General features: G+C 44.4%; 1 protein-coding gene across 1 annotated transcript; it reads right to left on the reverse strand.

Annotated features, from left to right (window-relative positions):
• Window positions 1–1,454: 1,454 nt before the first annotated feature.
• Window positions 1,455–13,496, reverse strand: LOC311000946 (serine/threonine-protein kinase tousled-like 1-B). The gene is made up of 20 exons (XM_083991866.1): window positions 13,210–13,496; window positions 13,014–13,052; window positions 12,796–12,871; window positions 12,664–12,707; window positions 12,479–12,568; window positions 12,270–12,350; window positions 12,068–12,160; window positions 11,845–11,955; window positions 10,999–11,135; window positions 10,630–10,821; window positions 9,707–9,773; window positions 9,235–9,332; window positions 8,840–8,921; window positions 8,650–8,741; window positions 8,471–8,560; window positions 6,684–6,853; window positions 6,415–6,550; window positions 6,196–6,307; window positions 5,842–5,949; window positions 1,455–4,222 (listed from the first exon to the last, which is right to left on the reverse strand). The coding sequence occupies exons 1-20, from the start codon at window positions 13,300–13,302 to the stop codon at window positions 4,073–4,075; spliced, it is 2,061 nt and encodes a 686-aa protein (XP_083847992.1). The 5' UTR covers window positions 13,303–13,496; the 3' UTR covers window positions 1,455–4,072.
• Window positions 13,497–13,964: the final 468 nt, after the last annotated feature.

The raw sequence follows: 13,964 nt of genomic DNA on the forward strand, positions 1-13,964 counted from the left end.
ACAGCACGTCTCCTGGCATGGCCGAAGCGCGTTGGTGAGAGAGTTGTAGTGATGCAGAACAGCCACAAGGAGTCGCTGTAACTGAGGTTTCTGCAAACATCTGCAGTATGCACAGTGCGAGCAATAAAGCCAAATAAATTTTACATGATGCCTCTGTGTGTGTTCATACACAGTGTTTGTTGCTGTTCCTTGACAGTCACAAATCAACGACTTAAGAAGAAGACAAAGCTGTGATGAGACAGTAAAGCTCCTCTATGGAAACTGAAAGGCTTCATTCTAACCACCCACTGGTGAAAGAGGCAGGTGTTGGTTTCAGGATCATCTTACAGGAAAAAAGAGAAGGTACACCAACCAAAAACACTCACTAACACACAGATTCCAAAAAACATTTGGGTAAAAAGGCAAAAAACATTTTCACACCTGCAAAATTCAGGTGTGAAATGGACATACTACGTGGAGAGAAAAGTCAAAAGTGACATTAAAAATCCATCAAGTGACAGAATTTAGCTGAAAATATGAAAATTTATATCTGAGAAATAAATTTGAAAAACACCTGTGAAAGACTGGACAGGACTTGTCTGCAATTTCAAATGTAGGCTTTAATGTGTTAAATGAACCACTTCTGATACATAAAACTGACCTGGAAATAAACGTTTAGTATGGATTCTGTTTTATTAGTAAGTTAAGATCATGGGTCAGTTTTAAGTAATTTTTTTGTGTTGTCTAATGAAGAGAAAGCATTAAAAATATTTGTTGCTCAGGTTCAAGTTAAATTCAGCTTTATTCCAGAAACCAAAATTTGGGATAACATTGAAACTTGAACAAACCCAGAGTTCTTCCTCTTGAATTTCAGTCAGATGAATTGATCAAAACAGAAGTGAATATTCCTGATGTTAAAGTTTAAAATTTCCATCTCAGCTTCACTTCCCCAAAAATGGACTTGTGAATGAACACCAGGAAAACCAGTTTTGAAATGAATCCACTTGATCTTTAAAGGAGGGGGGGGGGGGGGGGGGGGGGGGGGGGGGGGGGGGGGGGGGTGGCAGCCAAAGTGAAATATTTAGATATTGTAAATTTAAATTAATCAGGTTTTCAGCTTCTACACAGATTCAAATTATTACCTCAACATAGGAGGTCATGTTTTCACCTGTGAATTTCCTTCTTTATTGTGAGAATTACAATTTCCAACATTTTTGTGAATAGGCTTTATGCACAGCTCCACTACTTCCTGAACGTAAACAAGCTCCTTTATTTCCTGTCTTATTAGACAAACTGATTAATCCAGTCGTGTCTGACCATTGTGACTACTGAGGTCAGAGTCAGACACACCTGGATTCATCAGTTTGTCCAATAATGTTAGACAGGAAATAAAGGAGCTTGTTTAAGTTCAGGAAGTAGTGGAGCTGTGTATAAAGCCTATTCCTCACTATGTATTTTGGATCTTTACGTTAAAAACTAATCAGAGCCATTCATGTTGTTTGTTTAACTGTCTTCCATACATGATGCTGTCAGTCCAGGATGTAAGGAAAGTGAGATTTTAATAAATTCCTGTTTAACGATTGCCACGTGTTTTTATCAGATCTCTCTCTGCATTAACACTGAGTCGCGGCGCCTGTGGAGCCACGGACACATGACGTGAATATTCCAGTGTCTTCACACAGGACTCGTCACCTTCCTCTGCTCCATCTTGTGTCAGGAGCTGCTGCTGATGCTGATGCTGAGGTTGCGTAACCTCTCCACAGGAAATATTGGTCACACTGCAGGAATTAAGACTTGTAAGGCAATCTTTATTGCATATGGTAGCGTTGCACCCCCACACCACTAATGTGATCTGACATGTAGCTCACTAATGGCTGCGCTTTACATCTGTCTACACATGGCTCTTCATTAATCACATGGTGTGTGTGTGTGTGTGTGTGTTCCACTGTTAGTTTGTCCAGTGGATGAAAGTACAACTGAATTAAAGTGGAAACAGACTTCACCTCTTTCATTGCATTTCATCACTTGCTTTCATTTGGGAGCACAAGCTACTTCCTGCAGTTTAATGCACCTGTCATGTCACTGGAGCTACGACTGTCTTTGTTTACCCGACAGCTTCACATATAGAAAATCAATTAAGACTTCTTCTAAAAGGAGGCGAGAGCTCAGAGGGAAGATGAGACACCCACAGCTCGCTGTTAACGGCTCCCACTTGTCTTTTTATCTGACTTCTTCCAACAACATCCCCCGCTTTTTTCTGTCTTTCTGAGGACGAGCTCTGGGCCCGAGTGAGTCCTGGTCGCCTGCGTTTTTTTTGAGACGGAGCTTCAAATGCCATGACAACATACAGGTAAGTGTTTTTATTTACAGAACGACAACATTTGGATATATCCACTGGGGGGTTTTCTAGCTGCAGTAAAAACATGCTGCAACACAGGGCCAAACCTGGAGCGCGTGCCCAACTCTACTTGACACGAACAGGTGTGACCGTTCCTCACTACACAGCATACTGGGATTTTTGCTCCATATAATGTCTGTTGGACTCTCACATTAAAGTTAACCAAATCAAAATAATAAAAAAAAAAAAGAAAGAACCCACGTGGACATTGATGTTTGGTGGCAGAAGAATGTGTCGCAGCACAGTGTGTGTCCGTTTCAGAAAAAAAAAGAAGAGGCTCTGGAGAGTGTTCCTCTAAACACAGTTCAAGTACGCACGGACGCCAGGCGGACCATTCACACGTTACCAAACTAAAAGCGACATTTATAGCAGCCAACTGAGAAACAGCTTTCAGAGGGAAACACAAATAAACTTAGCAAAGTGAAGACACTGGGAAGCAAAGGGGGGGGAAGCCTCATTACTATATATTTGCTAGTGAGTAATGTCGCCCGCACATGAAATGTACACTAAATACTGTGCCCGAGTCTGTTGAGATACAGTGACGGTCGCTCCAAAGTCCCTCAAGTCCAGTCCGGCTTGTCTTCAGGCAGGTGGATGGGGACATCTATGACGACATGTACTGTAATATGCTCTGCCCTTTGAAACAGTTTGAACCTTTTACCTGAACAGCAAAAAAATAAAATAAAAATAAAAACAAAAAAATGGATTAAGACACATTCACACATCCACTTTGTGTAGATCTGAACTGCTTCGCAACACATTGAAAAATGCGAACGGAGGATTTGACCACAGAGAAGTCCAGGGCGAGCCCACGCTCTAAGTACTTCATGCCAAATCTGTGAGACCAGACGACCATGATCCGGATCGGAAGTGCAAATCAACCCCAGATAATTTCATCTGGGACGTTTTTTTTTCTTCTTAAAGTCAAGTCCTTATAAGGTTACATCATGACGCTGAAGTCAGCCCCTGTTGTGTGTGTGTGTGTGTGTGTGTGTGTGGGGGGCTACGAGGGAGAAGACCCCATGAGATGTCACTTTGTTTTATGCCTCCAGTCCACAGGCGGTGGTTAAACCGAGGGTCCGGATTTGATTCACAGACACTTGAACCACAACCACAACACACACACCCCACCCCGTCGTCTGCAGCCGTGGCTTTATGTTACAATTCTCAGCCACTCTGAAAGTGTATACTGTGATGTGTGTGTGTGTGTGCAGCTAAGAGAGGTGGGAGTGGTCAGGAGGACATGGAGGACATGGAGGACATAGAGCAGCTCCTGTAGCTGTTGAAATGTCTCCTTAGAGGGTGATTTAATAAAGTCCATAAACAGATGCACTGGCTTCATCGTTGTCTTTTCCTGCTGCACACGGTGTTGAGCTGTTCCCCTGCTTCTCTTTCCACTTCCCTTCTGTTTTTCAGGCCGCCCCCCCCCCCCCTCCTCCTGTCTTCACACAGTCGAGTTCAAGGACACAACGCTGTACAAACAGATTCAGAGGGAGAATCCAACCAATCCATCCTTCTTCTTCTCTCACTTCCATCTGTCCATTTCCATTCTCTTCTGTTGCTAATCTATCCAGTTTGGGAACAGCTCAGGGAAAGAAAAAAAGAAGAAGATCCATGTCCATGTTTTCCTTCAATTCCAACAATCCTGCTTGAGGATTGGCCAGAGGAGGCTGTCAGTCATGTGAGGGGAGCCAGTCAGTAGGTGGGCAGAGAGGAGGCGGAGGGCTGCAGGGAGCCGGAGGAGTTGGAGCGTCTCATGTGAGGGAGGAGGTAGGAGTCCGAGCACAGCTGGTGAACGTCGAACCGGTCCTCCTTGCGGTACGCCAGACAGCGCCGGATAAACGCCTGCAGAGCGGAGGAGGACATTTTAGAAAATGAGCATCAGGCTGTGAGTGTGTGTGTGTGTGCGCGCTTTTCATCTATCTGGTGGCAAATGAACACTCTAAGCTGGTTTTTTTTTTCAGTTACACATCAGAGCTGCTTCAGATGGTGAAACATGTATCAACATGTCAGTGGATTGTCAGACTCTCGAACAATAATACTTTAATCATCGTGTGTACAGGTGTCTTAATTAACCAACTATATTTACAGCACACATGTCTCAACTCATTTATGCTGAACAACAGTGAAGCCATTTGACGACATCTTAAGAGGATTGAGAGACATATGGCTTTGTTGTTTATTGTTTTGATTGAGGAGACAATCATTTTAATATCTTCAGCTGCTGTATGAAGCCAATATGTTGCAATTCGCTCACAGCAATGTGAAGAAACCTGATGTTTCAGTTGTTAATTGACTCTAACCAAAAACATGTCTGTCAATGTGGTTACTTAAAGCAGAAGTAAGTGATATATTTGTGTTAATATAAGTCTTAAATAGTTATATCTTCCGACAGCAATCACTTACATAGAGTGTTTGGACTGAAACACGGGTCTCTCAGTCCCTCTGCTCTGCTCTGAGCCGAAGAGAAAACATTTATCGTATCCTACAGTTTTTATCCAATGAGGAGAGAGAACGGCATGCAGGGCTGTGTGTGCAGCCAAGGAACGCCGTGAATGTGGTGACGTAGGGACGAGGACTGTTATGGTGCGTTCAAGGAAACTCGTATTTTTCCGACCGTGAAGTGGTACCAGATCGAACTGGTACCACTTCACGGTCGGAAGTTACGAGTGGCCGTTATAGTGACTTTCACCGGTAAAACAGGTCGGAAAAACATGAGTGGGTTGCCTGGAACGCTACAAAGTCGTAAGTTGTGACTTGAAGCTGTAATTTACGATTTCAAAAGCCTGCCTGGAACGCAGCATTAGCGAAAACGACCAGACCACTTACTTCTGCTTTAATGTTGTTAATCTCTCCATATTGCCCAACATTAAAGGTCTAGTATGTAGGAATTCCCCCCATCTAGCGGTTGCGGTTGCATATCGGACTCTCTTTTTACTCTCATCGAGTAAAATGACATCCGGTTGGTTTGCCGACGGCCGTCTGCCTGACTGCACCTGAATGCAACATCAGTGCCTCCGTCCTTCCTCACACTACACAGTGGTGACAGTTTTAACAGGCCGAGCCCACAGCTCCGCTGAGTTTCTATGGTTACCTACGGTCACGCTGCCACTCAACGTAAAAAATGGCGATGCAACATGGCCGCCTCGGTTCGGTGCGTCGCCCACTCATGTATTTGTAACGACTTGTAACAACTCATTCTAAGGTACGAGAAAGCTTTCATTTGTATGCAGGTGTGATTCAACTTCAGTGAAATACGGATTTATGAAAGAAATATTAGATTTTTGTTAATAAAAAGCCAAATAAGTTACAAACTGGGGCTTTAACTCCAACTATGACAATGTTTAAGGTCATGAGAAGATATTTGCAAGGTTTTTACACACAACTTCATCTTCTTCAGTTTTCATAGGAACAAAAGCATTTTTAGCATAATGTAAAATCGTGTGTGTGTGTGTGTGTGTTACCTTGGCCTCTGTGCTAGCCTGTGGTTTCGCAGGAAACTGGACCTCTGTGGCTTTAAGGATGGTGTTTTCCTGGAGAATGTCTTGCTGAGACTGGTTGTGACCAAACGGCTGGAGAAGACAAACAGACAGTCAACGGACCACAATCCATCACTTCCACCATTAAAGCCCTGCAGCCGTTTTATGGTCAGTGATGCACCACAAACATCTATGAAACACACCGCTGGTGTCTGCAAACTGCTCCTTCCACATATCAAAGCAACACCTCTAACTAACAATCCACCTGTGTATGAGTTCATCTTTACTCTCTGCTGACGTGCACATTGTTCAACTCATTGGTCATGTGATGAGTCGTACCTTGCGTCCGTAGAGGCACTGGAAGAAGATCACTCCCACAGACCAGACGTCCACCTTGTTGGAAATCTTAGGCGGCTCCTTCCCCACCACAAAACACTCAGGAGGGAGATACCTGAAGAACACAAACAACACATTTCATAGTAGCACAAGGTAGAAGATTCTCCTGTGTCAGTCTGAGGGGAGTAATTGTGTGTGTGTGTCTGTGTGTGTGGGTCTTACCAGTAGGTGCCGGCCCCCTGTGATGTGAGGTCCATCCCATCCACACCATAGTTATCATCATCCATGATCTTCGACAGGCCAAAGTCTGTGATTTTGATTTCTCCACATGCGGTGCCATCCACCAACAAGATGTTACCTGTTCCCCCCACACACACACAAACACAGCATAAGACTGAGTCAAGAGCGTCTGACCCCGGGTTAACAAGGTTAAATGACCTATAATGAACTCTTAACTAAGTATAATTCAGGTAGAAAGTAGTGTGACCCACCGGGTTTGAGGTCGTAGTGGATGATGGGAGGTTTGATCTCGTTGAGGTAGCGCAGGGCGCTGACGATCTGCATGACGATGGAGCGGGCCTCCTTCTCTGACATCAGCTTGTTTTGTTTCAGGTAGAAGTCCAGGTCGTTGCCTTCACAGAACTCCAGCACTGTACAGAACCTGAGAGGACACACACAGTTACACACAAGAAACAACACTGATGAACTGAACAGAGCTGGTGTCAACACAAGATTAGAACACTACTGATCATTTATTGATCCCTGAATAGAGAGTTAATAGGGTCACCAATAACAGAGACTACCAGTGTCTTCACCCCTTCTACCACACATGCTTCACCAACACTTGAAGCTAATTCATGCACAGCATCCATCCATCCATCCATGAAGTGTCAAAATAAATGATGAAAAGAGAAGAGTTTGCACTAGAATAAACGGGGGGTGACAAATCCATCTAACTCCATATGAGATCAGTGCAGGGTTTCCACTATATACATTTAGTTGTCCCAGCTCGCCGCTCCTTAATTAGCGCCGTCACTACTTCATAATCAGGTCGGAGCAGTTGCACAATAATAATCTACCGTTTACCAGTACTTTGTAAACTTCCTCAAAAGTCTCGATCCACTGGACGGTGCTCAGTTTATCATTAAACAACGTCAACAAGGTTCTTCAGTACCGACATTCTCACTACACGCTGGTCTGTCAGTTGACAATATCACGCGGCGGTGGCGACTGACGCTGCACGTCAAATTATCCCACGTGTCATGGATGTGTTTTCTTATTGCTTTGGTGTGTGTGCGTGTGTGTGGTTCAGGGTCCTAGAGGAAACACTGCAGTGTTTGAACTCCTACAGGTCACGAGTGCAGTTCGTATTCATGAAAAAGGATAAACGAAAATTTGAAGTAAAATCATTAAAACAATTTGTTTAGAAACGATAATTCCCTCAATCGACTGAAAGTCTCATCTTTCAGTTTTTCTTTGAACCAGTAGCTGCCTTCACTCATTACTCCACGGAGCCAAGTTGATGTTTACAAGATAAGGTGGTTATATAAATCCCAACAGTGTTTATTAAATACACTAATATCAATGCACTTATACAGTATACCTCCCTCCACAGGCTTTATTTAACACCTGATGGTTCTTATGTAACGCCTTATGGTGCTAAAACCGGGCTAATTCTGGCGTTCCACGCCCGCCCTCGGTGACACACGCTCCATGCAGTGGACGGGTATCATTTAGAGCGCTGTGTGTGTGTTTGTGCCTGAACAAGATGAGAAGGGGTGTGTGTGAGTTCAGTAGGCGGGCTGAGCGCTGCCCACCCAATCACAAGTGAGAGATGGTATCCTGCCATTCCCTTTAGTGGAAGTTAAAGAAAAGAAAAAAATGATTTTTCTTAACTTTTGATTGGGTGGGCAAGACATGCCCTGAACTACCAGCTTTAAAAATAGCTTCCATTGTCAGGACATGTTGGTGCTGATTCATGCATTTTTCTGTCACTTGCTTTATAATTTGCTCTTTCTCAATCTGATAACACCCCTGTGATGTTTGCTCTCACTTGCGGCTCTGACGTGGAGCCTCCTGGCAGATTACAGCTTGTGCATTTTTTGAATATTCACCGAGCGGTGCCCTCACAGAGGCCGGACTCTGACTTGCTGGTTACAAACTGCAGCTAGGAACGCTGTTTTAACCCTGTGCTGTGCAATAAACAACCTGAGGATATGTGGACCCAGCAGGGCTGCAGCTGGCAGAGGCCAGAGGTCAAAGGTCAGAGGTGACTCACGTGTCAGTGTCCAGGGAGAAGTAGTCATACAGTTTGACTATTCTGGGATGGTCCAGCTGCTTGTGTATCCGGTACTCCCTGCATGCATGCCTAGAAGGAAATAAACGTCAATGTAACATGTGTGTTACTGCAGAAAATCTTTGTCTGAAGCTGCATGTGTCTGTGTGAATGAGACCTACTTGTGGTAGTTCTCCTTCTTCTCCTCTCTCCAGTTCTTGTTGAGTTGGTGGATTTTAACGGCTGCATAACGCTGCTCAAACAGGTCAAAAGCCTGCGTGTGACAAGAAAAGACACATTTGCCTTTAAATACTGGACACAGGCAGAGAGAGTGAGAGTAGGGAACAGCCAGCGCAGCGTTACGGACGTCACCTTATAGACTTCACTGAAGCCGCCCCTGCCCAGCAAGTGCAGCAGCAGGTACCTCTCATTCAGAGTGGGATGGTCTTTAAACCTTCATGCGGAGGAACAGAACAGAAATGTTAATAATAAGTATAATCACGTAACATGAAGAGAAAATGTGCAGCGTTTCGATGCGGTGAACTGATCTGACTAATTTACCGTCGCCTTTCAAACGAGTGATTTGCAAATATGGATGATTGTGCTGCTGTCTCTGGATAATTACATCGACGAATTTAAATGACATCAAACAGACGTTCTTGGGCTGATGAAACGTTTCTTGTTTGAAGTGCCTTTAACGTCGTCATATGTTTGAGGATTTACATTCATTACTTGGGGGGACCTAGCCGTGTGGCGAGTGGACTTACGCCGAGCTGTCCTCGTTGTTTATCCTCTTCAGCTCTCTGATGTGGAGGTTCCTCACCCGCTCCAGCCGCTCCAGCTCTGCCTGAATCTCAGCCTCCTCCTACACACACACACACACACACACACGTTATGAAATGCATAATTCTTTTACATTTCGGTTATGTTGGTGTTAAAATATGCGTGTAAAGGAATCTCATTTATGCAATTAAACACTTTGTCAACAAATAAAGCTGAGTGTGGGAGCTGAAGTTACTCCTTCACTGTTTTGATGTAAACGGAGTGTTATGTAATAAACACCCAGTACTTTTGGTGCACGCTGTCAATCACATTTTAGAATTGGAGCCTTTTCTTGAACATGTCCTTTTGCATGCTTTCAGTAAATTAAATGTCCTTTGTGCTTAGTAATGTCTTTTTATTCATGTATTGGTAGATTGGTTGACTGATTAACTAAGTGTATATATTTTTCCAGCTGACCTTCTTCAGGTGGCCCAGACGGAGCTTGAAGATCTCTTCCTGCTCGTGGTACTCGGCGAGGGTCAGTCTGCCAAAACACAGAGAAAGTCAAAGTCCTGCAGGAGCCAACGTGATGCACTACAGACACTCTGTCACAATAAATTCAATTCTTCTTCACCCCACAGTGAAAGTCCAACAATTTCAGACGGATAAAAGGAAGTGTTATATTTAAACCTATGTTATTAAAGGGATAGTTCAACATTTTGGCAAATTGGCCCATTGCCATAATCCCTATAGTCACAGCAGTAGGTTTGTTACCTTTAATTGTCGGTGCAAGTTATTTTTAGAACGGCGGAACAGAGCCGTGAGCTGCTCAGAGCTACGCTACAGAGGCTAATGGAGTTTCTTGGTTTCCCTCATCAAACTCATCAAACACACAATCCAACAACTCCAAAACGCTCTGGTGGACAAGTTGTGACCTGCACATTCACCACGCTATGAGATAATAACAGAACGTTATGAGACAGAGTTGTTTTCAAGGCAAATGCCGAAAAACTGCCCCCGACGGGAATGCGTATCAGCGATTTTGCGTGAATTTACCTCGAAAACAACCCTGTCTCACAATGTTACGCTCCACCGTTCTAAAAATAGCTTGCACCGAAAATTAAAAGGTAACGAACCTATTCCTAAAACTATAGGGATTACGGCAATGGGCCAATTTGCCAAAATGTTGAACGATCCCTTTAAGTAGTGTGTGTATCTGACACCTGGGATTTGGATCATCTTTATGACAAGTCTCTATATTAAGTCTCTATATATTACAAGCTTTCATGTTAGAGCACAGTTGTCAGTTTACTACAAAGAAAATAGCTAAAAACAATAGAGTCTGAACATCCGTTACATCCTTCACTGATGACGGTATGTATTTATTTCAGGAAACTCACAGCTGGGGCAAGGAGGGCTTGAGGAAGGGGTCCGAGTCGTTGCCGTTGACCACCTTGGTTTTGCGCTGCTTGGGTTCAGAGGTGGAGGCCACCGAGAGGGAGGGAGACGCAGGGTTAGGAGGCTTCCTCTTGGCCAGCAGCTTCCTCTGTCTCTCTATGTCCTCCCTCTGCTGGTTGATTCCCTCCTGTTGCCTGTGGACAGAGGAGGGTGAAGAAGACGGGTCAGATGGGAGATAGAAGGGAACTGTGTTGTGTTTGCATGTTTTCTCCTGGATGTCAAGAGGAAAAAACACAGTTTCTAATTGAATATCTTATACAAAATATAAACATCTAGGATTTAAAAACGAGCACGACTGCCGTCTCTCTCACTTGATCAGGTTCTGGAATGCATATCCGTCAGTCCACTGCTCTGTGTAGGACGCTCCGTGTCTGACGGTGGTGAAGTGACCGAGACGGAGGCGATCCTGCATGCTCTTCTCACGACAAGACTGCTTCTCCTGGGTGCTCTGTGCACAAAACACACACGCGCACGCACACATGATCAGATATGATGGAGATTAGTGCTGAAGGAAGGAAGATAACAGTTGAAATCCATTTTAGTTTAGGAGTCAAACTTGCAAATTACATCCACCGCAGGCCTTCACCTGTACGCTCCATTTACATTACATTTATTCATTCACACAAACGAGGCACAACCCAGGCCACAGCAGATCAACGCAGATCCCTGTGCAGAATAAAAATGTAATAGGTATATTTATTTTTTTAATTACAAAAACTGAAAGCCCTGGATATATTAAATCACAGTTTAGGGAATATTCTGCACTAATTCCCAACACCAGCACTCTGCTGCTGTGCTGTGCTGTGCTGTGCCGAGCAGCTCCGTGGTGGTGAGTTAAAGGAAACAGGTGGCGAGGGAAGAGATTCAAAGCTCCACGAACCACAGGAGACTTTCTCCCTTCATTAGTCGTGGACAAAAGCAAAGCTAAAACACCAGAAGATATTGGACTTGTTATCAGGATGCCTGTGTTGCTCCTTTTCAGTTGCAATTCTAAACCTGCTGCTTTTTTTTTAACTCCCTTTATAAGCAGTGAGCTTCAATTCTTCTACGTGTTGTTAACACATTAGCCACAAAAACGTTTCAACTGCGTCGCTGTTAGTTTTTTCCTCTTTCAGGTGTTAAACGGGCCGTGCTTTGGTGTGAAGATGGACACAAACCTTTTCTATCAGCAGTTTTTTGCTCATGGTGATGCACTTGTTGAGCCTCTCCTTGTATTTCTCCAGGAGTTTCTGCTGTTCGTCGATCTGTCTCCGCAGGTCGCAGTTAGCCTGGTAAAGACAGGTAGAGTGTTCAGTCTGGTTGTGTATGATAAAATACAACACAGTTATAACGTCAGATGTGATCCTCCTATCCAGGACTTGGTGAAAACACACAACTCACCCTGAGCAGGTCATCTATCCGCCCCTCTTTCTTCTCCAGGTCCAGACTCTTGTTGCTCTCCAGAGCAGCCAGTTTCAGCCCCGTTAACTCCGTCTGCGAGCCGGACAGAGATGTTCCAGTCAGCCGTGTATTATTAATAAGAGTTCACTGTATGTATAAACAGTGTGTCAAATGAGTGTGTCTCCTGTTTGCATCATGTTACCTGGACAAACTTGCTGGAGGAGGCTTTGGGATTGTGTTCCCCAAAACACAGGCTTGTAGGAGAGGAGCTATTCTGCCGGATCTACGGACAAAGAGGTTTTGTTAAACACTGTGATGACACACACAGAACATAAGACTCACATCCACGTCATTTGCATAAAACTCATCTGGAAAAAAAAAAACCCTTTCTGTTGCTTGTCAATCACTTACAATTGAGCCGGGAGCAGAGTGCGAGTTCTGTGGAGAGCGGCGAGCCGACGGGAGCCCTCTGACTGGACTGGAGCCGTTTCCACCCTGGAACTGTTGACGGAAGAGAAAAACGAACCGACAGATGTTAAGAAAACCGCTTCAAGATGACAGAACATGTAGTAACACTGGTTGTTGGAATAACTCACATCAAAGTAGTCGCTGATCTTGGGCCCACGTGTGGAGGTTTTACCTGCACGGAAATTTGAATAAAGGTTTTAATGCAACCCAGCAGTGATACATGATGCATTACACTGATTTTCGCCAGGTATTAGTCATACCTTGACTGCTCTCTGAATAGGTGTCAGCTTTCCTTTTCCTCCCTCTGGACGTTTCAGAGTGCTTCTTCTCCGGGGTCTGTAAATCGATATGAAACAGAGGAAGGAGAGAGGGGAAAAAAAAAATAAAATAAGCATAAATCCCTTGTGTTTAACCTAATAAAGCTGGATTCAGTGGTGATGTTCAGCAGGAAAGAGCAGCAGGAAGGAGAAGTACATACTGAGTAGGCAGGGGAGCTCCCTCTTTTCAAATCAGAGTTCTAGGAAGAGAGGAGAGGCAGAGGTGGAGGTAGTGGGAGAGACAGAGAGACGAGCGCAAAAAAAAAAAAAACATGTATCTGTGCCTGTGTAATAAAATGTGTCCAATTTAATTTCACCGGCGACGACGCAGCAAAACTGCATCTGTGTGTTTTTTACCTCCGACTCCTTGTCACTGGACGAGCCCAGGCTGCCGTAGCTGTGGTTGGACGACTCATTGGCCAGACCCTGCACACACAACACGCAAATCATTCAAATACCTGAACACACAACACGAACAGAGTCAGTCAGCGCAGGTGTGTGTGGTGACCTAATGAAACACAGCCTACGGGGCAAGGCCTCTAGTCTGCCACGTCTGATAGGAATCCAGATCTTCAGTTAGAAGGTGTGTCACTTGGCCTTTTTCCATCTCATGAGCATTTCCAGGAAGTGAGGAGTCCTTTTAAGGAAAATGGGAACCTCTACCTGCGGGTTCGGCTTTCAACACTTGTGCTCAAAAAGTCCCTGTTGCTCACTTAAAGGGACAACGAGGAGTTTCTCCATCGGCAGAACGAAAAATTCCGCGACAATAAAAAAGTCTCATATTAATGTGGATGAATCTCCGCTACCCACACTTGTTAATGGGCCCATTTTCGATAAATATATCGTTTTGTCTCTATCGTTACTTTGTTATTATTAGTGGTGGTGGAAACGCTGGGTGAGCCGACCAGCGTTTCCTTACTTTCGGTTTCGTGGCGAGTCATGAGAATAACGCCGCCGAATCGCCGTTTATGGTCGGAACTACGACGGTATGTGATCGTCTTCCAACCTCTGACTTTAATTCTTGATGAATGAAAACATGAGTCTGTCTTGCGCCGGTCAAAGAATTTCACGGTGCGCGCGGAGGCTCATAAATGTAGTGTGAAAACACTTTT

The sequence above is a fragment of the Trachurus trachurus genome, assembly GCF_905171665.1.
Source record: "Trachurus trachurus genome assembly, chromosome: 17".
Lineage (NCBI taxonomy): Eukaryota > Metazoa > Chordata > Actinopteri > Carangiformes > Carangidae > Trachurus > Trachurus trachurus.

Bases quoted from the DNA above. Each gene is read 5' to 3' on its own strand.
- LOC311000946 (XM_083991866.1), bottom strand. From the start codon at position 13,302: ATGATTTGCGTGTTGTGTGTGCAGGGTCTGGCCAATGAGTCGTCCAAC. The intron at 12,161-12,269 runs GTAACATGATGC...TCCGGCTCGCAG, and splicing joins CCTCCAGCAAGTTTGTCCAG to ACGGAGTTAACGGGGCTGAA. The intron at 9,333-9,706 runs GTCAGCTGGAAA...GTGTGTGTGTAG, and splicing joins GTCTGGGCCACCTGAAGAAG to GAGGAGGCTGAGATTCAGGC.